The sequence below is a fragment of the Saimiri boliviensis genome, chromosome 14 (genome assembly GCF_048565385.1).
Source record: "Saimiri boliviensis isolate mSaiBol1 chromosome 14, mSaiBol1.pri, whole genome shotgun sequence".
Taxonomy (NCBI): domain Eukaryota; kingdom Metazoa; phylum Chordata; class Mammalia; order Primates; family Cebidae; genus Saimiri; species Saimiri boliviensis.
This window is the reverse complement of record NC_133462.1, coordinates 90287386-90312664: the sequence shown is the minus strand read 5'-3', so window position 1 is coordinate 90312664 and position 25279 is coordinate 90287386. Positions and strand designations below refer to the sequence as shown.

Below are 25279 nucleotides of genomic sequence, written 5' to 3'. Positions count from 1 at the left end.
AAAACTTCATCCCTGTTGTCAACTAAAATTGGAGTATCTATTTCACCTCAACAAAGATATAACATAAAACATCTGTTCAAAACAGAAATTGAAGTACGCAGCTTTGATTCCCTAACATTTCTAATGTCACTGTATTTAGGCTTCGTGAACAAACGTATTCATGGTTATCTTAGCTAAAACTGGTTTCACTCTGCCAACAATCAATTTGATTGACATATTTACATATCAACTCATCTCATCTTACGAATTTTAAACTTTTTCATTTAAAATTGGATTCAAGTTGGCATCTTTCAAGAACTTTATGTATGTATATTTTAGGTTCAAACTGTGCATTAGAACATTTCTTTTTACTTTTGTAAGTAATAGATACACATAACCAAATGTATATTTATGACCTGTCAGATTGGAATTTTATATGCATGCTGTTGTATTCTCACCATTTCATGTGAAAGGTGATAATTTTAGGCAACTATAAAAGAAATTTTCTTAACAGTATAAACTGGATCATCCATTAGTTAGAAATAATACGAATAAATAACAGGAATAAAACAACATCAACTTGAGAAAGAATGCTACTTATGTCTATAATTGCTGCAATTATGATGTGTCCTCTCTTACCTGATCTTTAATTTCAAGATCCCTGTTAGTTTTTGCTCTGTACTCTCTGTGCTCCTTTTCTGCCTCGTCTTTCTCCATGTTGGTTTTATTCAGCCGATAGCGCATTTCTCCACACACCTGTTAGATTGTAGAAACTGGATGATTACCTGCTGGAATCTACCAGGCAATGCCTGCAAATAAATCTTTTGGTGCCCCCTAGAGGTCATATAGATAAAACACAACAAAACTTTTCTAAGAATGCTATTTTCTGCTAGAATATTCAAAAGTAGCCTGTTAAGATTCAGACGCAACATCAGGGATTATTGATTTTAACAATTTCAAAGTACAGATAAATAAATGCATATAAGGAATTTAAGTAATGTGCCCAAGATTATTTTATATAAAATAACAGTTTCAATTGCATATTATCAACCAAAATGCACTATCATCTAACTTTTTAAATAGGCAAAGTTAGTAGTTAAAATGTTAAGCTATGTTATTATTCATTCACATGGTTATGGTTAAATATTCACTCTATATTATAAAGTTTTTTTAAAAAGACTTCATGACTTATGCCCTTTAAAAAGAAAATGTATAAAGAAATTTTTCTCTGCTAACAAGACATGCTATTGACATTTATATCTGTAGTATCCAGTATTTACTGGAAGGTTTGCAGATAATGTCATCTTTTCATACACAATCCCAGGTATTCAAGTCAAGGAAGATTTTTCTGGCAAAAAAACATAGACTGGAACTAAGCACACTATACACTTACAACTGTAACATTCAATATAAAAGAAAAATATGCTTTTAAATGAAACAATTGTAATATAGCATCAATAAAGAACATACAGAGCATCTTAAAAGCATTGCATATTATCCTTTATACTTGACACTAAGAACTTTGTTTTATTTATTTTTTCCAGTCTAGGGCTGCTACAGACACAGACATATATTTGAAAAGTGTAATTAGTAGATAAATCTGAACAAGAAAAGTATGGGCCTTTCAAGATAACTGAGAACCTATAGAGAGTTCAATTAATGTACAAGTCTGCTAAGTTTGATTCTAATTTACAAATGTATGGTTCTTAAAAATAATATATTAACCAATGGTTATGCTTTCTTGAAACTTTTCAATTTTGATATTTCTCCAAAAATGATGATTTTGGAAACTTCATAGGTCAGTTTCATCATTACTGAGGTATTAGAATATACTACGGTATAAAACCTATATGCATTTAAGCTGGGCATGGTAGCACATGCCTGTAGTCCCAGTACCTCTGGAAGCTGAAGCGGAAGGGTGGCTTGAGCCCAGGCGTTCAGGACTGTGGAGTGCTGTGCTAGTGCCTGTGAATAGCTACTGCACTCCAGCCAGCACCACACAATAAGATCCTGTCTCCAAACAAATAAAACAGAACCTAAAAAGTAATTTGAAAAATAATCTACATTTAAAAGCTCTAGTGACAACACAGGAGAAAAAGCCAGTAGGCTTCCTTCACCCCAGTGGCCCTCAGAAAGCTACGACAATAATGAGGTTATTAAAAATTCTACTGTAAATTCAAATGGCTTCAGTGTGTGAGAGTTTACTCTTTCCATTTCAAAAATTATAAATTTATAAAAGCTACTAATTTTAAACCTAAATAAAGTTAAAAATTCAGAGTGACAGGAAAGAAATTAGAGGTGTCATACTTTATTTTCTCTCCCAATTCTTCAATAGTCCTATGTATATCTAGGAATAAAATGGAATAAGACCCCCAGCTGATAACATCAGAAGACCACAATTATACAACTATGATGTTTAAAACCCAACACCAGTATGAACTTATTATGTTAAAGATGTTTAAGCCTCAGGTCTTATTTAAAATTATTTCACCCCTTAATTTTACTCCTAAAGTTCCCTGCTTTCCTACTTTCAGCTCAGCATTTGCTAAGTTTGTCCGCAACACTCAAATTCTATTTAATATTAAATTAACACATTAAATTGAACTAGAACTATATTATCTTCACGGTGGAAACAACTTCAAGGCAATTTAGTCTAATCACTCTTCTGATGCATAAGTCCTTTCAGATAGTTCTTGAGACAGAGAACGCTCTTTGCTGTACCACATTTCAACAGAAAGTTGTCTCTCTGTTATCAACTGAAAATTGTCTTATCATAGCTTCACCCACAAATCTAGGTTAAGCATTTCTATCCTTATGAACCAATTTCTTCACTTCCACCCCATCTCCACACAAACACATCACATTGATCAGCAAATTTGAGCTTCTTAAACTTCTACATTAGCTAATATGAATGCTTCAGGGCAAATGGAGAATTACAGAAACTCAAGAAAAAGGGGAAAAATTAATTTTAATTACCGAATTACAGAGCAACAACGGCATTACAAATGTGTCAAAATTTAGGAAAACAGGTCAAGTAATAAAAGGCAATATGGAAAGAGTATTTTAAGCAAGTCACCTGTGTATTCGGCAGTAAAAAATAATTTCATTTATTACATTGCACATGCTCATATTTGGTTTCTTAGTTTTAAAGCATTAACTATTGAAATCTAGATGGACTACTAGTATTTCTTAAAATACTGTATGTACCTTCCATATTATTCATTGCCAGTAAAGACCATTAAACATTTTAGTTCTTGATTCACAAGCCAGTGACACCCACAGCACAGACAATGCAGTATTTCAAAGTATAAAATAAGATCATGTAGTATTAGAATCTTTATTTTAATGACCAGGTCTGAAAAGGAATAGGGAGTGGAAGATTTTTTATGTTAAGCATACCTTTTAAGTTGTAAATATGTGTCCCTCGCAATTATTGTAAACAGCAACCCTATGCTATCTATGGAAAAAACAAGGCATTTCTAACTAATTTAGAAAAATAAGGTTTATCAAATACTCAATAATTAAAGTAATGTAACTCTTATTTATTTATAAGTCTGTCTCTGTCACTTAACCCTTAATTTCTTTGAGGATATTACTTGTGTCTAATTCATCTCTGTACATGCAATACCCATTAAGGGCTACAGTAAATGAACGTTTGCTGAGTAACCATTAGGTAGCCTTTTATTATTCTTGAAATCACAAAACTTTTCTGCTCCAAACTTCTTCCTGATAACAATAAGAGCTTTGGACACTAGGGAAAAAAATTTTTAAAGAAAATAGTTCCTTAAGTAACTATCAAACTAAAATCTCTCTCTGTACCTTTGTAACATCCATTTCCCGAGAGGCAAGCTGACTTTGAATTTCCTCTAGTTGATTAACAGCTGAAATCTTTTCCTTGGTAACCTTTTCCATCTGGGCCTCCAGTTGGGCAATATTCTGAGACAGGAGCAACATCTGTAAGGGAAAACAAAGGTCCTAAACAATAATGTCATTTGACAAAACAAATACTAAAACTTTCTTGAATTAATAGTGTCTCAGTATAATCATTGCCATTCTCTGTGCATTGGGTATGTTCATTTCTCTACCTCCTCTACTGACCTACACCCAGTGAATTAAAATATGTAGTTCTCTCCTACTTCTTTACTATTCAGTCCCCTGATCTCTAATCTCATTTTGAAACATGTAAAACAAGATGATAAAATCAAAGTCTGAAACCCTAAAGTGACAGATATCAAACACCCAAGGAAGTTATGGAACAGGGCACCATAAATACATTCAGAGGAGATGCAGAAGAATTAGACAACTCTTAAAGCCTTCTTCCACACGGAGAGCATAAAAGGAGTGATTGGAAGAGTGAAGAGTGAAGAAGTTATTTAGAGAGAGCAACTGATCTGCTGTGACTCCCACTACCCTTCCCCCAACACCAACAAAGAAGAGGCTCTGTGAAGTTCCCTTTGTTGGTAAAACCCCACCTATCCTTCCCCTTATCTGGTTCTCCCTCATTTCTCCGATGGGTTTCAGCTCAGCCATTATCTCCTCTCCTCCAGGAAGTCTTCCTTGACTCCAGTTCCCAGCACAAAATGGGCAGCCCCTCCCATGTTCAGGGTTGATATTCAGCTGTCCCAGTGTACACTGGGACAGTTATGCCTGTTGCTTGAAGGCTGTGTCCATTCTCACTGATTGTTTCCCATGCTGTAGTGATTAATATTTTGCATATCACTATGGCGTGTGCGCGTGAATCTCTGTGTATGTATCTCGGTCACACCCTAACCTCTGCGTGCCTCTACCACAGTACTCATCCCACTGTTCTTAGTTGTCTGTTTCCTCATTCCAGAAGTTCCTCAAGAGCATGTTCTTCCAGAGGTACCAAATGTTTGATGAATGAATAATTAATTAGAATAAATGGCTTTCTAAGGGAGTCTATGGATATTAGGTTCTCAGTTTTTCTTCTCAAGATTAGAAATACTTTCAAGATCTTAGGTTTATTCTGTATAGTTTTTGGTTTGCAATTACATTTTGTTCTGTTCCAGAAAGTCAAAATTTTCTAGGCTCTTAATTTCTTATTTGTACTGGCATTTTTTAAAACGTAAAAGCAGCAAAACATACAGGAATACCTATCAATTTTTATCTGGTAAAACAAGAACTGGTGACAGATTTTAAATAATGATGTTTAAAATTTACCATTATTGTTTGAAATTTACCGTTCTACATTGACATGGATGTGAATTCAGTTTTATAACTAAAATCAGTCACTAAAATTATATGATAAAATCAACATTGAACCAAAGGTTTAGTAAATTAAGACCCTTACATTGATACAATGAAGATAGGTGTCTGCCTAGGAACTACAGAACTAGTTAAAGTTGGCCCTATCAAAGTAATGAGCCTAGTAACTATTTTCTAATTTAGGCAGAGGTATTAATTAAGTTTTCTGAAGATAGTAAAGAATTGTATATTTGACTTGTGGTTGTTTACATGTCCCTATGATCAAAGAATTGTCTACAAATCTAATTTTCACACACAGTTAATTTTACTAACAAAAAACTACAAAGTATTCTTGGGCACATTACAATCTAAACCTAAAGTTGAAAAGGAGTTATATATGACAAATCAAAAACACCAATTTAATTTCTTAATTTAAAATTTCCAGTTCATGAGCATATATATTATGAATGTATAATTATATCTTTTCTGGAACCATACAATAGCAACGAACTGTAATTACCAGCTACTAAAAAATCATATTTTACTTATTTATGTGGACATACATAACTGATGGCAAACATCTTAACATTGTATGGTTTTTGAAATAAATATACTGACATTTATTTTGCTAATTATAAATTCTAGTCCATTTCTCTTATAAGGCATGTCACAAATCTCTTCCTTATGATTCCTCCCTCTGCCACCCATCATTTCCTTCCTTTGCCCACTACCTGTCTGCTACCTCCTGTCACCCACTTTCTGAGGTCTCCCCTCCTGTTGTCACACCTTCTTTTTCCCCACGCCCACCATCTGGAAGTCAACATTACACGGCAGGAGCTTCTCCATCCACATCTGTTGCAGAGCCAGAAGTAACAGAGACACAGCTGCAACACTGCTGGATGTCCAGGACGGTGACATCAGGTAAGTCCTTTAAACTTTGACAGGGGCAAGAAAGAGACAAGGACACCCAGGTTGGGAGAGGTTGATAGAAATTTCTGCAGAGCAGTCCCTAGTGTATTGAACACGGTATGAATCTGTACTCCCTATACAAGAGATACAAGAATTAAGGATTTTCACAATGAATACTGTCAAGGAAAGCAATCGAGAAAATGTGAGGACCTCAGGGGGTGCTCGATAAATATATGATCAATGACTGAATGAACTGACAAAGCTGAGTGCTCAGTGCAACCGAGGACCATTTTTGAAGAGAACACACAAACTCACAGCAAGTGCCAGGGGAATGATTCAAACCTGTGTAGGTAGAAGGCATCTGTTCTCCTACAGCTTCACACACAAATGGAATTTTTTTTTTAAATAAGAAAAGTCAGGGAGAAATAAAAAAAAAATACATGAAAAGAAAGAAAAGTTTCACAAGTATTCCCCCTGGTAGGAAAGCAGGAGTGCTTATTCTAGCACTAACTTTAACTACCTGGCACTTACAATGTTACGATTAATTCGTCAGTCAGTCACCCTATTAAATTACGTTCTTGCCACGCACAGTGGCTCACCCCTGTAATCCCAGCACTTTGGGAGGCCAAGGCGGGTGGATCATGAGGTCAGGAGCTCAAGACCAGCCTGGCCAACATTGTGAAACCCCATCTCTACTAAAAATACAAAAAGTAGCCAGGCGTGGTGGCGGGCACCTGTAATCCCAGCTACTCAGGAGGCTGAGGCAGGAGAATCACTTGAACCCAGGAGGTGGAGCTTGCAGTGACCTGATACCAGAGCAAAAAAGTCCATCTTAAAAAAAATTATGTTGTTGGGTCAGACAGTATGATATGTATTCTCTCTTTAAACCTGAGAGAGGCTGGGTGCCGTGGCTCACACTTGGACCCTAGCGATTTGGGAGGTTGAGGGCATGGGGACAGCCAGGAGTTCAAGACCAGCCTGGGCAATATAGTGAGACCCTGTTTCTACAACGTTTTTTTTTTTTTTACTAGCCAGGCACGATGGCACATGCCTGTGGTCCTCGCTGAGGCAAGGGAATTGCTTGAGCCAAGTAGTTTGAGGGTATGATGAACTATGATCACACCACTGCATTCCAGCCTATGTGACACAGTGAGACTCTGTCTCTAATAAATAAATAATTAAATCCCCTAGAGAAGGAATTATACTGAATTAAGTTTCATTTGAAAAAATGAGATTCAGAAAACTAACTTGTCCAAGTTCATTCAAACTAATAAATAAAAGATAAAGCTGGGCTTTACAAAAAAGTTTGTCTGCTTTTATTAACACAAAGGGCCAAGAAATCGATCCAATAAGGCTCCTTCTCTCTTTCTCTAAAACGAGAATAGCCACAAGTTACAATTTATTCAGTGCCCACAGTAAATCAGGCATTACATTAGATATTATCTAAACATTATCTCACTTAATCTTATCAATTACTTGATATATTATAAACTTTACCTCTCCGAAACTTAGAGAGGTTAAGTGAATTGTTCAAGGTCACAGAAAGGTCAAGTTGGATTCAACTCGAAATCCTTTTCCTCCAAAGCCACTTTCTGGCATTTCCTCGTGAGAGCTGGGACCTCAGGGCTACGACCACTGTCAGCTCTTTATTCATACATCTTTATTCAAAGCAGGATCTTAAGATCAAATGTGAGCAAAGGCTTACTGAAGACAAAATCAACTTAAAGACTCTAGCTTAGAAATGTATGGTACTGAACAGAGATCCAGAAATAAAGCTGCACACGTATAGCCATCTGATCTTTGACAAACTTGACAAAAATTCCCAATGGGGAAAGGATCCCCTATTCAATAACTGGTGCTGGGTAGCTGGGTAGCCATATGCAGAAGAATGAAACTGGACTCCTACCCTTCACCACATATAAAAATTAACCATGCTGGGTGTTTCCTACATGGTCTTTGGGAAAGAATTTATGACTAAGTCCTCAAAAGCAATTGCAACAAAACCCACAAACTGATGAGTGGGACCTAATTAAACTAAAGAGCTTTTGCACAGCAAAAGAAATTATCAACAGAGTAAACAGACAACCTACAGAATAGGAGAAAAAAATTTGCAAACTATGAATCAGACAAAGATCTAATATCCAGAATCTATAAAGAAAGTCAACAATTGAACAAGCCGAAAACAACCCCTTTATAAAACGAACAAAAGACATGAACAGACCCTTCTCAAAAGAAGACATACAAATGGCCAACAAACATATGAAACACTACTCAAGATCACTACTGAATGATATGGTTTGGATTTCTGTCCCCACCCAAATCTCAGAAGAAATTGTAATTCCAGTGTTGGGGGAGGGGCCTGGTGGGAGGTGATTGGAACATGGGGGCAGGTTTCTCCCTCACTCTTCTCATGATAGTGAGTTCTCAGAAGACCTGGTTGTTTAAAAGTGTGTAGCCCCTCCCCCTGCTCCCTCTTCCTCCTGCTCCAACCACAGAAGACATTCCTGCTTCCCTTCCACCATGACGGGAAGTTTCCTAAGGCCTCCCCAGCCATTCTTCCTGTACAGCCTGCAGAACTGTGAGCCAATTAAACCTCCTTTCTTTACAAATCACCAGTTTCAGGTATTTATTTATAGCAATGTGAGAACAGACTAATACAAGAATCATCACAGAAATGCAAATGAAAACCACAACGAGATGCCATTTCACACCAGTCAGAATGGCTATTAATCAAAAGTCAAAAAACAACAGATCCAGGTGAGACTGCAGAGAAAAGGACACTTCTACACTGTTGATGGAATGCACATTAGTTCAGCCACTGTGGAAAGCAGTTTGGAAATTTCTCAAATAACTTAAAACAGAACTATCATTCTACCAGCAATCCTATTATTGGGCATATATTCAAAAGAAAACAAATTGTCTAAAAAGACACATGTACTCACATGTTCACTGCACCTCTATTCACAATAGCAAAGACATGGAATCAACCTGGGTTCCCATCAGGAGTGGACTAGATGAAGAAAATGTGGTACATATACAGCACTGAATACTATGCAGCCATAAAAAAAGAATGGAATCAGGTCTTTGGCAGCAACAGGGATGCAACTGGAGGCCACAGTCCTAACTGAATTAATGCAGGAACAGAAAATCAAACACTGCATGTCCTTACTTACAAGTAGGAGCCAAGCATTAGGTACTCCTGGATATAAGATAGCAACAATAGAAACTGGGATAACTAGAGAGGGGAGGGAAGGAGGGAGGCAGGGGCTGAAAAACTAGCTCCTGGGTATACTATGCTCATGTAGTAGGTGACAAGATAATCTGTAAATCAAACCTCAGCATCATGCAATATACTCAGGTAAAAAACCTGCACATGTACTCCCTTGGATGTAAAATAAAGGTTAAAAATCAATAAATAAATGATAAATAAAAAATGTGCTGCATTTCTGTCACCACCTTTATTCATGAAACCACTGTCAATAGAAGAGAGAGGTTCTGTCACATACGAAAGCACCTGGAACACTGCCAGGTACACTTCAGCCTTCATTTTTCCTTTCTTATCAGGAATCCTCATCGCATACTTCTAAACTACTCAGCAAGGCAAATCGTTTCCAGCAAACAAACAAAAAATAAAAATTTCCTAGGTGTGAACAATAGCCGGTCTTTGCTATTGATACCATTCTCTCTCACACACAACACTCAATTCACAGCTTCATCTCCCTTCCATGTCTCATTCAGACTGGTTACAGGCAGCATTCCTTCCCCCTTAGTCCGCATTTCTAAACCCTGCCTCTTTCTTGGAAGCTCCATTAAAACACCATCTTTTTCGCAAAGCCTTCCATGATCTCTTGCAGACAAGCAGTTCTGAACCTCTGAACTCTCAGCATTGTAGTCATACCTTTCCAATTTTTCTTTTCCTTGTAATTCATTTCTTTCATTCACCAAACATATACTGAGCACATTTTATATGAGAGGAATGTGCCAGGCAATGTGGATGTACATGCAAAGGACTCATAGTGAATTAGGGAAGGCAAACTATTCAACAATAATTTGTAATAAATTGAGTTATGGGAGACCACAGGAGAGGATCCCAATTCAGCTGTAGGAGGCTCTGAGAGGAGGTGGTACCAAGAAAAACCCTGGGCCAGGTGAGGTGGCTCACGCCTATAATCCTAGCACTTTGAGTGGCCAAGGAGAGTGGACCGCTTGAGCCTAGGAGTTCAAGATCGGCCTGGGCAACATGGCAAAAATTTGTCTCTACAAAAAAATACAAAAAATTAGTGGGGCATGGTGGCACACTCCTGTAGTCCCAGCTATCTGGGAGGCTGAGGTAGGAGAATTACCTGAGCCTGAGAGGTCGAGGCTGAGTGAACCACGACCACCCCACTTCACTCCAGCCTGGGTGACAGTGAGACCCTGTCTCAAAAACAAACAAACAAACAAATGACTCTGAAGAATCCATTAAAGAGGGCAGAGGAAGATTCCTCTAGGCAGGGGGCAAAGCACATGCAGAATCCTGCACTGAAAAATAAACAGTATGGAAGATGGGCATATTTTCATGATTGGGGCAGTACAAGCAGGCCAGTCAGTGTGGTGAGGGTGCAAAGAAGAAAAATGAAGGAAGACAAGACTGGAGAGCCAAAGAGAGAAAGAATATTGTGGAATCATTATGCTGTGCTAAAGGATCCTAAATCCAGGGTCGCAGGGAGACATGAAAGAATTAAGAGACTGACGTATTGAGATGTTCACATGAGAAGGATCATCCCAGCTGCGGTTTGGAGAACAGAGAGGAAGGTGAGACTGGAGGTGAGGACACCACAGGGGCTACAGGAACCACCCAAGGATGAGATATGGGGAGCAGCAGGATGCAGAGACGGGACAATGTAAACGCTTACGGTCTTCAGTCTTAGAACCTGGTGATGATAAGATGTGTGGCGTGAGAAAGAGCAGGGAGAAAAGGGTGGCAAGATTTCTGTGCTGGGTAACTGAATGAATAGTGGGTCTACTGGGATAGGGAAGGTGGAAAGTAAAGCTGGTTTCAGAGCTCAGTATGCAGTTAAAGATTTAGAAATCAAATAGCTGTAGTCCTGAAGCTTTACTTCCTAAAGCTATATATATATATATATATATGGAATTCAAGCCACAGTGCTGCTAAAGACACCTAAATCTTTAGCTCCCTGCTAAACTCTACGTCCTTCTATGAAGCTGCTTTCTGGATGGTCTCCTTCTTTGCCTCAAAGCACTTTAAACTCAGAGTAATGTAAAAGACATACATCACCGTTCTCCCAAACCGAGAATATGAATTGAGAGAAACCAAGGAAAAAGCACCTTTTAAGGAAAGTAAGACTACAAAAAAAGATCAGCAAATACAGCACAAGCAGCTCTTTAGTGAACACAGCAATGGTAATTTCATTGGCTGTCGCACAGAGGTTGAAATGCAGTGGGCTGAAGAGTGAAAGGTGACAAAATAAAGACAACATGTATGGACAAATCCTTCAAGAAACTTGACCACTAAGAGAAAGAGTTAAAGAGGGAGATGGAATCACTGAAGTGGCTTCCAACCTTGGCTGCCCATTGGAATCATCTGGGTAGCTTTCACCATCCCGACACCTGGATGCTACTCAGACGTTTTGATGTCATTGGTTTGGGGTACTGTTTAGACAATCGGATTTTTAGAACTTCTTGTGTAGCAAAACACAGATGAGAAGATTGTTTCGTTCAACAGTAAGAGACATTTGAAAGTATTTTCCTGATGATAAGAAAGAGACTGTAGTGAAGGAAAGATTAATTCAGAAAAGCGGAGTGGATAAATGGAATGAGCTCCTTGAAAGGGTGAAAGAGGTTGGGACCCACGGGAAGGGGAAAGGATCAGGAAGAACTCTTTCCCATTCAGACTGGGTTGGAATACAGGTGAAAATGTATTTTAAGGCATGGGGAAGATAAATAGTTGAGGTGGTTAACACCTAATGACTTCAATTTTCTTTGTTAAGTAAGTAAGGCTCTCTGCCGAGAATAAGGGGGAAAGCTGTATTGCAGAGAATTTGAGAAAAAGTGATTTGAAATAGTCCTTAAAGAAATGCTTTCAAGATACCATCACTTCCTACCCGGACTACGATCATCACCTCCCAGCTGATCTCCAGGCACCTATTCTGTTTCTCCTTCCAAGCGATTGACAAAATGATTCTTCTCAAACATAAATGGCATCGTGACACTGACCAATTTAAAGTCATTCAATGGCTCTCCATCACTTTTTGGACAAAATTTTAAATCTTTCATACGGATTTTAAAGCCATTCATGATTCTGCCCCAGCATAATTCTGCAAACTCATTCCCACTACTCTGTCCCTCTCTCTCTGCTCCAGCCATCAGGGCCTTCTCCAAATGCCTAGAAAGTGCAATGCTTTCCAGGTCCCGAGTCTTGGGTGTGTTATTTTCCTGGGCCTGAAACCCTCTTCCCCTTTTCACCTGACCACTCATCAATACTTTCAGGTCTCATTTTCAAAATCTCTGTCTCAGGAAAGTGTTTCGTGACTGCCTAGACTAGGTCAGATCCCCCCGTTACACATTCCCACAGTACCCTGAACGGAACTTTACGGCTTTATCACAATGATGATAAAAGCTCACTTGTGAAAATATTTCTGTACCGTCTACTTCTCCTGACAGTTCGTAGGCTTTGTGAGGAAACTGCATTGTTCCTGTGACTACGACACTCCCAGCTCCTTCGGTTAGTATCTGGTGATTGTGGAATGAAGGAGAGAGAGGAAAGCGTGAAAGGACCGCTAGAAAGCACTGAGAGAGCTGTGGACGCTGAAGACCTGGGGGGTACAGCTGTGTCAGCTGCAAGGCCGTGGGATTTCTACCAGCTGAGGTCACCAATCCAAAGCAGAGACGGCAGATAGTAGGGTTTTGACAGACGCAGTTTTCAAAAATGGTAAGAAGACAAGGAGGTTTACAGGAAATGCCTCAGTTTACTCAAAAGACTGAAAACTCACTGGGCAGAAGGGGCGATTTTTCTCTTTCCATATCTTTAGGCCTGCACAATGCTTTGTATGCAGCACATATACTCAGTATACGTTCACCGAATGAGTTAATTATCACACATTGGAATCTTATGACAACATAGCATTTAGAGTACAAGCTGTGAGTCCACTTTTAAAAACAAACATGTAACACAGTTGTTTTGGTTACTCGATCGACCACAACTTGCTCAATTCTAGTCTAGTTAGCAAGTTTAAAGCTAGGTCCCACTCAACTCTGTATTCTAGTTTGTGAACTCTTTTTCAAAGGCTGCTCATTTCACGTTATCTGTTCCTTTTGCCTTCAGTCTCTCCCTTCATCTGGTTACCTTCATTATCGACCACGTAACTTGTCAGAACTGATTTCATACAGAGTCTATAATCACTTTTTCTTGGTTACTCAGTTTCTTACAAGTGTTTTATCTTCTGCAGTTTAAGTTAGGGCTAGGAGATTAAGCAGGGGAGTCACCTCTCCTTGATTTAGCCAAGGCTGAAATACAAGCTGAGTAACTTCATAGCACTCCTCTGGGAAACATGAGAGAGAAAAGAATCAAACAGAATGGCAGGATTTAAAGTAAATTTTATAATTTCATAGTATGGAATCTAATTGATTATTTTATTTGAAAAGGTCAGAATAAATGAATAAGTATATGAAAAGATAGCATTTTTATGAACTCTTAATTATAAGAAATTTAACTACTTATACAATAACAATTTTAAAATTTAAAGTTCATTCAAGAACTCCAGCCTACGGAATCATCCATGGCATCATAAGAAACATTTCTTCTGCAATGTGGATAATATCGGAGACCTTAAGTACCTTTGATCCCATGTCCTCCCTTTCTTTTGTGATTTCCTTTTTCATCATATCTTTCTCAATGGCCCTTTTCTCTTGCTGAGAGGCAAGTTCTTTTTCAAGTCGCTCTGCCTGCCTCTCCAGCTCGTTCCTCAACTGGTCACACTGGATTAAAGCCTGCTAGGATATAAAAGGTTGAAAGAGGAGTTGAAAATTTAAAAACAGTAAGGAGAAAATGAGATAATTAAGCCTTAACTGTATTTAAAATAGTTAAAATTCACTATAAAGCCCATTAGAATAACTTCGTATTTGTTTGTCAATACTACTTATTAACCTAAAAGAGTATCCAGATGTTACATTTATTGACATATTTCAATTTCCATGATTAAAGCCCTATTAATTAATGACAAAATTCAGGTAATGAACCTTGATGAGGGCCACAGATGAGTCGGAATTTTGAAAAAGGGAACCAGAAAAACCAGGTGCTCTAATATATTCAATTATATATCATGTTTATACTACATGAAATACATAAATATCCAATTTAACTGATTTCTTATTTGCTCATGGATAAAATTTATTGAAATACTTCAAATGATAGGTTGATCCAAATAGTAAAATGAAATGTTGACTGTAACATTACACACAGGCATCTTTTGTTTACTACTATACAGTAATCAAGTTTCCTTAAATATCACCGAGGCAAAATTTAGTTCACTTCCCTTAAACATACAAATAAAGTAAAAATTATGTAACAATCATAAGTTAAATGGAAAGACTCAAAATAGTATTCACTACTTAGTTTTATGAGGATCCTTCATTTCTGGTGAAGTTCATTAATTGTCCTTTATTCTAAATTTCCGACTTGTATTTCCAGAAATAAAAACACCCTAACTTCATTTTGGCCACTTTCACAATACCTTTATGTATAATACCAGATAATAAAATATGACTTCAAATCCCAATTTTGGGAAGCTTTTTTTTTTTTTTGTATAAATGTATGCGGTACAAGTGTAATTTAGTTACATGCATAGATTGTAGAATAAAATCCCAATTTTTAAAAATCCTCATAAAAATAAGGTACTATAGTATCTTATAGTCTTATTCCAGTGGGCCTTATGTACAATATCCATCTCACCCAATCTCTCTTTTCTCCTGAATTGGAAGAAAGAACCCCAGGTCTCATATGACTTACATGCTGTGTGATTATAAATTTCACAGTCACATTTGATTTTAATGGAGACAGAAATGGCCTCAGTAAGCACTGTAAGTTTTATGCACAGTTATGCTTCCCTCTGGTGAACGCTATAATAAATACAGACAACAAATATCTAGGATATGTGAATTTCCCTCTCTTTATCGGAAAGCATTAAACTCCAATTTCTTTTGGTATCTTCTGAAAAGTTTCTATTCTTCTAGGCATAAAATATAAAGGTAAAATTCAATTGTCTCAGATTAACTAATAAACAAATTTCCTGTGGTATCTTCTGAAAAGTTTCCAAATTCTTTTGGTATCTTCTGAAAAGTTTCTATTCTCCCAGGCATAAAATATAAAGGTAAAATTCAATTGTCTCAGATTAACTAATAAACAAATACAACGACTAAAAATGATTCTCCTAGGGAGATGGTCCCAAGTCCAAATTCTAGCTGAGAATGCCTGGAAAAGGAAATTTTAAATTTGATTTTCAAATAAATGAAAAAGCATACTTTTACTTTAAGGCCTGACAGCTTGAAATAGGAATTAGTTACTCTTTCTGATTCACAGTGTAATTGCTCTTGTGAAAAATATTTCACGTGAGCACAGTAAATGCTCATAATTTTCCCTCATATAATGAATACTACTGGTATGAATAGATAAAATGATCACTTAATATAAACCAATATATCTGGTCAGAAAGTTTTTCATTAAACAAAAACTCATCGAGATAGGATGATACAGAGAAAAGCACAAAGTGAGAAGCTGTAAAATCATGTAAACAAAACTACTGCTGAAGCCTTGGTTTTGTGGATGGTCTTCCGTCTATTAGGACTCGCCACCACCCATGGGTGATGATGAGTAATGAGCAACAGAACACTGAATGCAAAAAAACTGGTCATTGGCCAGGCACAGTGGCTCATGCCTGTAATCGCAGCACTGTGGAAGGCTGAGGCGGGTGGACTGCTTAAGGTCAGGAGCTGGAGACCAGCCTGCCAACACGGTGAAACCCTGTCTCTACTAAAATACAAAAATTAGCTGAGTGTGATGGTGGGTGCCTGTAATCTCAGCTACTTCGGAGGCTGAGGCAGGAGAATTGCTTGAACCCAGGAGGCTGAGGTTGCAGTGAGCCAAGATGGTGCCACTGCACTCCAGCCAGGCCAACAGAGCAAGACTCCATCCCAAGAAAACCAAAAACCGAACCAAAACAAAACAAAAACTGGTTCTTGATGTCGCTTAGTGTGTAACCAATGATTTCATACTATAAAATAGCCTTTACTTTTATTTGCTTTGATTTTTGACATATACGCCTGGCCACAATGAAGAAAATAGAAAAGCACAGTAACACTTGGAATCAAAAAAATGATTTAATCTTTATAAAGATAACTCTCTTACAATGGACCCCACATACTAAAAGATTTTGGTCTACTAAACAAATATTTATACAGTGTCTCCATTAAAGCTCTCTCTTAATTCTAGAGTTTCTTCTCCTGGTTTCCAGAACCCTTGTCCATTGAGTACCCCACTAACCATTCAGTAAGGACATAATGACCGACTTCTCAAAGGCTAGGTCAGTAAACAGTCAACTACCACCAAACGAAAGATTTTTTTTTTTTTTCTTTCTGAGACAATCTCGCTCTGCTGCCCAGGCTGGAATGCAGTGGCTCCATCTCAGCTCACTGCAACCTCTGCCTCCTGGGCTCAAGCAATTCTCCTGCCTTAGCCCCCTAAGTAGCTAGGAGTACATGTGCCTCCCACCATGCCCAGCTAATTTTTGTATTTTTAGTAGAGACAGGGTTTCACCATATTGATCAGGCTGGACTCGAACTCCTGACCTCAGGTGATCCACCCACCTCAGCCTCCCAAAGTGCTGGGCCTCCCAAAGTGCTCGGATTATAGGCGCGAGCCACCGTGCCCAGCAGATAGATCTTTATAGTAACTGAATTCTCAAAGCCTGTGTCAGTAAACTGTTGATTACCATTAAATGATAGATCTTTATAGGTGACAAAGTTCATTTGAGGTCTGTGGCTGTTATTTCTCTCAGTAGTCCCCAAGTCCTGGCTTCTCTCCCTTTGCCTGAGCACAGCCCCTTCCTAGGTGGAAATGGCTGCAGGTTTTGAGAAGTTAGGGAATTATACATTCCCCTCACCCAGCAGATTCATTCCTCAAGGAACCTTTTCTTTTCTGGGAAATTTCTTTATGTGTGGTCATTCTATGTTGACATATTAACACTTTTTTTCAAACACAGTTTATTGGACTTGATATTCCCAGTCGTCCTGGTTTTATTTATTTATTTTGAGATGGAGTCTCTCTCTTGTTGCCCAGGCTGGAGTGCAATGGCACAATCTCGGCTCACTGCAACCTCCATCTCCCGGGTTCCAGCGATTCTCCTGCCTCAGCCACCGGAGTAGCTGGGACTACAGGCGCCCGCCACCTCGCCTGACTACTTTTTATATTTTTAGTAGAGATGGAGTTTCGCCATGTTGGCCAAGCTGGTCTCAAACTTCTGACCTTGTGATCTGCCCACCTCGGTCTTCCAAAGTGCTAGGATTACAGGCGTGAGCCACCGCACACAGCCAGTCCTGGTTTTATTAAACCAAAGGGTAGACACTACTATCTTAAGCAGTCAAAATATTTTCCAAAACAAAATTTATATCTAGTCAACTAAAATTTTAAAACAGGAAACCTACTGTAGATGATATAAGAGTCCTTCCCAACTGCTGGGGTTAGTTTTTAAGGAATCCTTGTAACAAAATAATTCATAAATAACTAAGGAATTAAGATCTTATGAAAAATATACAGCTCACACTTAATGAACATGAACTTTAAAAGCATACATTTTTATTTTTATGTAATAATAAGCCCCACAAAATTAAAAAGATTAACACATTTTAAGCATCTAATTTATGACTAATGCAAACTATTGATTTTAATTTATAAACCCTTGCTAACCAGAAACTTACTAGTCTATCCCTATGTACAATTTTCAAGACACTTATACTTTGTTTTGTGACAGATAATGTGCATATCAAGGAGCATTATTTCCTATACTTGTGGCTACAACCAAATACTCAAAACTTTTCTGATTTTCTTTTTAATCCAGGCTTCTAATTCCTGCCTTTCTGACTCCCTGTAATCCAAGAAACAGAATAATACGGATATTTGAAAAAGGGGAAAAACGTGTTTGTAAATATTTGTTCAATCTATCTATCAGGTTGCTGTTTAAAAAATTAATCTTCAAAATATCACATGTAACCCATAAATACGTACAATTATTATGTACACATAATAATTAATTTTTTTTAAGCGCACACTACTTACCCATGAAGGTATATAGCAGGATAGGTCTTAGTAAATTTGAAATAAATACTTTGCTCAATTTGTTATGAGTAAAAAAAAAAACACATTTTTTTCCTTAGAGGGTTATGTCATCACAGATATGCTTACGGTAACTTCATGCCAAAGCCTGTGCCTTCAGGCCTTTCCATATACCTCTCAACAATTTCCCTTCCAACATACGTAGGCAGGCCAAAGGCCTAGTTTACCTTTTCATCTGCTTCTCCTGGCTTGCCTCACACAGGTGTCACCGCAAAAGCCTCTACTTTTTCTCACCATTTAGTCCCAGGTGAATTTTTTTCCTCTTTTAAAATTATCACCGATTGAAATAACTTGCACTTTCAAACAAAAACATGTATTGAGCACCAACTATGTGCCAGATACATTGCTAAGTGGCATATATGGATTATTCAACTCTCTCAATACATTTTAATTGGTTCTTATCACTCAATTGACGAAACTGGTACTTTGAGACATTCAGTAACTTGCCCAAATCAGAGACCTAGAAAATGGAAGAGTAGGAAGTCTATCCAAGGTAGTTCCATACAAGAATCTATGCGTGACATTGTACACTTCTCAAGTTATATATTTATTTTCTTATAAAATCCTGAGGCATTTTCACTGCCGCTGTGAATGTAAATATGTAATTCCTTCTACTTAGTATGTAATACCCAAATGCCACACTAGATGGCAACAAATGCCAAGGAACTAAACAAAGTAACCGTTTCATTGCTCAGTAATATAAGTAGTTAAAATATGTATGCCATCTGACTTTTTAATACTCGGAAGGCAGAAATTCTAATGTGTTTTAACATACCTTCTAGATAAAAACTACCAGACTTGCAATACATTTTGTAATCTGCTTAATAATCCTTGCATTCATTATTACTAATTTGCTGAAAATGCAACAGATTCCTAATGAACAATAGCATTGCTTGCTCTTAACATTTAAAAAAAAATTAATTACAGGCCAGGCACAGTGGCTCACACCTGTAATTCCAGCACTTTCGGAGGCCGCGGTGGGTAGATCATGAGGTCTGGAGTTTGAGACCAGCCTGATCAACATAGTGAAACTCTGTCTCTACTAAAAATACAAAAATTAGCCAGGTGTGGAGGCATGCGCCTGTAATCCCAGCTACTCAGGAGGCTTAGGCAGGAGAATCTCTTGAACCCAGGAGGTGGAGGTTGCAGTGAGCCAAGATTGTACCACTGCACTCCAGCCTGGGTGACAGAACGAGACTCTGTCTCAAATAATAATAATAATAATAATAAATACAAAACTTCACATTATTAATAATTGACTTCCATTCAACAAACATTTATTATGAATGAAGATGTAAATGGTCATGTGTGAAATACAATGATAGATGTCACAGACCTGATTTCAAAGTCTTTTGGTGTAGAAAACTATGTAAACAGCTACCAAAATTATACACCACATCAATAGGAATATAGAGGAAAAAGAGATTACTGGGGAAACCTTCTGGGAAGACTGCCACCTGAGTTAAGCCTCATAGAGTGAATAGATATTTCACAGATTAACACAAGGTAGAAAAATATAGCATGAGCAAACTAACGAAAATGGGCAACTGAAGGTCATGTTCTGGAAACAGAAGGTTATATGAAAGAGTAGAGTAAAAGGTAAGATTAGCAAAGTTAGAGTAGGACCAGATTTGTCTTTTATTCTACTGTAAGAGGGGAGCCACCTAACCAGGGAGATTTATAACTCAGGAATTATAAATGTTATGAAGGCACTGTGAGAAGTATGCTGGAATTAGATGAAATTTGAGGGAAACCAATTCGAAAGCTATTGCAATTGTCTGCATACTTAGTATAAGAGTATGTGAAGGGCAGGCATGGTAGCCCAACCTGTAATCCTAGCACTTTCAGGGGCCAAGGAGGGAGAATCAGTTGCGCTCAGGAGTGTAAGGCTATAGTGAGATATGATCGCACTACCACACTCTGGCCTGGGTGACAGAGTGAGACACTGTCTCTGAAGAAAAAAAAAAAAAAAGAGTATGTGAAGATGTGAAGACTTGAACCAGGGCAGTGGTGTAAGAATGAAAAGGCAGACATAGTTCAATAGAAATTTGACTCTGGAGAGAGAGAGCTTGGGAACTGATGGAATGTCAAGAGCAAGCATAGGGAAGAACCAAGATGTTTTAAAGGATGCAAGCCAGGGCTGTGGTTAAGATGGTGATGCCACTGCCTGAAGACGGTAATAGAGAAAATGGTAGAAGGAAAAGGAGCAGCAGATGGGAAGGCGGAGCCAGTGAATGGTTTGGTTGTGTAGAGTTTTAGATGCTAGCAGTCTATCAGCCAGAAAAAAAGATCTAGTAGCAGCAAAATATGCAGGGCTGGGCTGAGGAGGGCAGTTAAAGCTAAAGGCATAATTGAGTATTCAACAGTAATATTTGGCCATGTGAGGAGAAATGAATCCCAGGAAGTCAAGGAACATTGGAGAAGGGCTAGGAACTAACTCAGGAATGTCCACATGTAAGGCTTGTGGAAAACAAGAAACAAGTTAAAAGTAGACAAGAATGGTACAATGTGGACGCATGAGAGTAAAATACCAGCTAAATCAAGGGAAAGAGATGATATGTTACGACAGGACAATTAATGGGGTTCCAGAACCACAGAGTTTGAGTCGAATGAGGATTGAGATGAGCTCAGGAAGTGACCAGTGGTGACGAAGTGAGCACTTCTGCAACGTGAAATCGGGCTACGGTCTGCCCAAAGCCTGACTGCCATGTGCTTGGAAGTGAAAGGAAAGCTACCAGGGTAGACAACTGTTGTGAAACACGTGCCGGTGAGATGATGAATGGAAGGTCATAAACAGAGTGGAAGCTGATCATGTGAAGGCTGCTTTTTGCTTGTTTAAACAAGAGCTGTGGACAAGAGGAGGGGGAAAAACAGTGGAGAGGAAAGGATGAAGGATGCAAGAGAAATGTGATGACACGGAAGTCGGAGACATCAAAAACGGAGAGAGAGATACGCGTCTTGGGAAATGAGAGGACAAGAAACGAAAGGAAAGGAAAGAGAGGAGAGCTTAGAGGGACGAGAAGATGCTGAAGAGGCTCTTGTCGGTTGGTCCGAATCTTAGTGAAGTGAGAAGGTCATCTGATGAGAGTGAGGTGCTAGCAGTGGAGCTGGAAAAGTGAGGCACGTGGGGTTCCTGGGGAGAGTATATACGGTAGTCAACTGCAGAGAAAAGAATTGTTCAACAGTCCCTACAACCACTGAAAGTGACTAGTATTACTCTTCAGTGGAACTCATTAAGTGGCTTTCTTGAGTGACTTCCTTCAGCAATGCTTGGGAGGCTGAAAGTGGCCAGAAACAAAAAAAAAATGTGGTTGGACTTAATTTTCACTGGGTACCTTTACTGGCAAGGTAGGTAAACTGGAAAGATAAATATAAAGGAATTGCAGAGTGCTGGTGAGAACTGAGTTGAAATGTCCTTCCTCAGTGGATATTTGCTGAGTACCTATCTATCATGGGCTGAGATCTCTGCAAGATGCCATGGAATTTAACAGTGACCAAGATGGAGAAATTCTGCAGTGCCAGTGATTTTGTAATCGGGGACTAGCGCAAACGGATTGACCACTGTTGAAGTTGTTACAGATAGCAGAGAGCCAAAACTGCAAGTCACGTAGTCCAGGTATGTGCAATAGGAAAAAGCTTTAGGCTCCTAACTGTTTTTATTTTAAATTTTACTGAGTACATAGTAGATGTATTCATCTGCAGGTACATGAGATGTTTTACCTCCTAATTGTGAATACCACCAGCCTGGCAGACCGGCTGCCTGGGTATCAACTGGGACTCTTTAGAAATGCCTCTGAGACCAGTCTTCCTGATCTTGTCCCAGACTGAGGAGACAGGTTTGAGTGTTGCCTCTTGTCTCCTTGCCAGTCAACTCGTAACAAAGCCTGGGAGGCTGAGGCGGGTGGATCACGAGGTCAAGAGATCAAGACCATCCTGGTCAACATGGTGAAACCCCGCCTCTACTCAAAATACAAAAAATTAGCTGGGCATGGTGGCGCATGCCTGTAATCCCAGCTACTCAGGAGGCTGAGGCAGGAGAATTGCCTGAACCCAGGAGGCGGAGGTTGCGGTGAGCCGAGATCGTGCCATTGCGCTCCAGCCTGGGTAACAAGAGCGAAACTCCGTCTCAAAAAAAAAAAAAAAAAAGCCAGTGCCATAGTACTGGCTTCTATATGCCTAGGGAAGCAAGCCCTTGGCTTGGCGACAATTTTAAAGTTTAACAGAGATTTCTCAAAGAACTTAGTATAGAGCTACCATTCAACATAGCAATCCCATTCCTGGGTATATACCCAAAGGGATATATTTTATTATACCAAAAAGATATATGAACTCAAATGTTCATCACTGCCCTATTCACAACAGCAAAGACATGAAGGCTGGGTGCAGTGGCTCACACCAGTAATCCCAGCACTTTGGGAGGCCGAGGCAATCACTTGAGGCCAGGAGTTCAATACTAGCCTGGCCAACATGATGAAAGCCTGTCTCTACTAAAAATACAAAAATTGGCCAGGTATGGTGGTAGACAACTATAATCCCAGCTACTTGGGAGGCTGAGGCAGGAGAATCACTCGAACTTGAGAGGCAGAGGTTACAGTGAGCCGAGATCACACCACTGCACTACAGTTTGGGTGACAGAGTGAGATTCCATCTCAAAAAAACAAAAAACAAAAAACAAAAAAAAACCAGACATAAAATCAACCTAGGTCCCCATCAATGGCAGACTGGATAAAGAAAATGCAGTACATGTAAACCTGGGAATGTGTACATCCATAAAAAACAATGAAATCACATGCTTTGCAGCAACATGGATGTAGCTCGAATCCATAATCCTAAGCAAATCAATGCAGTAACAGAAAAACAAACACCATATGCTCTCATTTATAGATGGGAGCTACACACTGTGCACACGTGGGCATACACATGGGAACCACAGACACTGTCAGCTCCTCGGGGGGAAGCGCAGGGGGCATGCGCTGAAAAGTACCTAGTGGGCACTATGCTCAATACCTGGGTACCCCATGTAACCATCCTACACACGTACCTCTGCATCTAAAATCAAAGCTGAATTGTTTTTTAGATGGACTCTCACTCTGTTGCCCAGTCTGGAGAGCAATGGTGTGACCGTGGCTCACTGCAACCTCTGCCTCCCAGGTTCAAGTGATTCTCCTGCCTCAGCCACCCGGGTAGCTGGGACTACAGGCATGTGCCACCACACCCAGTCAATTTTTGTATTTTTAGTTGAGACAGGGTTTCACCATGTTGGCCAGATGGTCTCGATCTCTGACCTCGTGATCCACCCACTTCAGCCTCCCAAAGTGCCAGAACTAAACTCTTCAAACATTAAACTCTTCAAAGTTTAATGAAGGATACAGACAAATTAGCAATAATAATACATTTTGATGAATGCTATAATAAGTAGTGGTTCTTAACCAGGGGTAAGTTTGCCCTCCAGAGGACATTTGGCAATGTCTGGAGACATCTTTGGTTTCACAGCTTGGGGGAGGAGGGTGTGAGCTGCTGGCATCGAGCAGGCAGAGTCCAGGAATGCTTCTAAACATCCTACAATATGCAGGACAGCATCCAAGACAAAGAGTTACATCGCTCAAAATGTCTGTAGTGCCAAGACTGAAAAACCCTGCTTTAAGGCATATAAGGAGTACATGAAATCTAGACATGAGAGGTCAGAGCTTTCCTAGAGGGAGTACCATGTAAGCTAAGATATGTAAGGCTAGAGAAAATTTCCAGGCAGCGGAATGGAGAAGAATGTGCATGGTATGTTCCAAGACTCGGAGGCTGGGAAGAGTATGGGGTAATCAGCAGGGTTATCCCCACGACCGTTATTTATTGAGAAAATATTTTGTGCCAGGGTTTGCATAAGATAACCAATATGCATTTTTAAATGTAGGCCTCATTAACAATCCTATGAGTCACATCTTTCTCCATTTTACAGATGAGGAAACACCAAGGCACAGAGAAGTTAAAAGAACCTGTCCAAGGTCACACAGCCAGTGAATGGCGGAGCCGGAAGTTGAATCTTGGTCTGGCTAACGCTAGCAAGCCCATGTTCATTCCCTAAGGCCTCCTGCCTTCGATGACAGCGGAGTGTACTGGGGCATACGATGTGAGACGAGAAAAGCAGCAGCAGCCCTGGAGGACAAAAGGGAGCCACATTCTGACAGATGTCGTCGGCCCGGGAAGGGCTGTGGAGACTCTCCCGAAGGCAGTGAAAATCCACTGAGGGATTTTAAACCAGAGTCAGGTGATCAAATGTATCTTTAAAAAAGATTGCTTCTGGCTGCAGTGTCGGGAACGTAAGGAAGGAGGCGAGACAAGCTAGGAAGAAATGGAGTAGACAAATCCAGCGATCACAGCTTCCATAAGAAAAGTTCTAATGAGGGAAGGAATTTAAGGAAACATTAGAAACTCATATCTGTACTTACTGACTGGTTAAAAGTCAGAGGTGAAGGACAGCGTGAAATCGTTTTCTGATCGGGGCGTCTTAGTGGATAAAAGTGCCAGCCAGGCTGGGCGGTGGCTCACATCTGTAATTGCAGCACTTCAGGAGGCCGAGGCGGGTGGATCACAAGGTCAGGAGATGGAGACCATCCTGACCAATATGGTGAAACCCTGTCTCTACTAAAAATACAAAAAAATTAGCTGGGCATGGTGGCAGGTGCCTGTAATCCCAGGTACTCGGGAGGCTGAGGGAGGAGAATCACTTGAATCTAGGAAGTGGAGATTGCAGTGAGCCAGGATTGTGCCACTGCACTCCAGCCTGGATGACGGAGAGACTCCGTCTCA

General features: G+C 39.3%; 1 protein-coding gene across 8 annotated transcripts in view; it reads right to left on the bottom strand.

The window, feature by feature from the left end:
* Positions 1 to 25279, bottom strand: part of SDCCAG8 (SHH signaling and ciliogenesis regulator SDCCAG8) — a 246073-nt gene that overhangs the window by 160188 nt on the left and 60606 nt on the right. For 6 of the 8 annotated variants that reach the window (XM_074385415.1, XM_074385414.1, XM_074385419.1 and 3 more), the window contains 3 exons: positions 13930 to 14085; positions 3799 to 3933; positions 619 to 735 (listed from right to left, as the gene is read on the bottom strand). In XM_074385415.1, coding sequence (XP_074241516.1) covers positions 619 to 735; positions 3799 to 3933; positions 13930 to 14085 — 408 coding nt within the window. The remainder of the gene's footprint in view (positions 1 to 618; positions 736 to 3798; positions 3934 to 13929; positions 14086 to 25279) is intronic. The other 2 variants (XM_039464324.2, XM_003935329.4) reach the window with 1 other exon arrangement.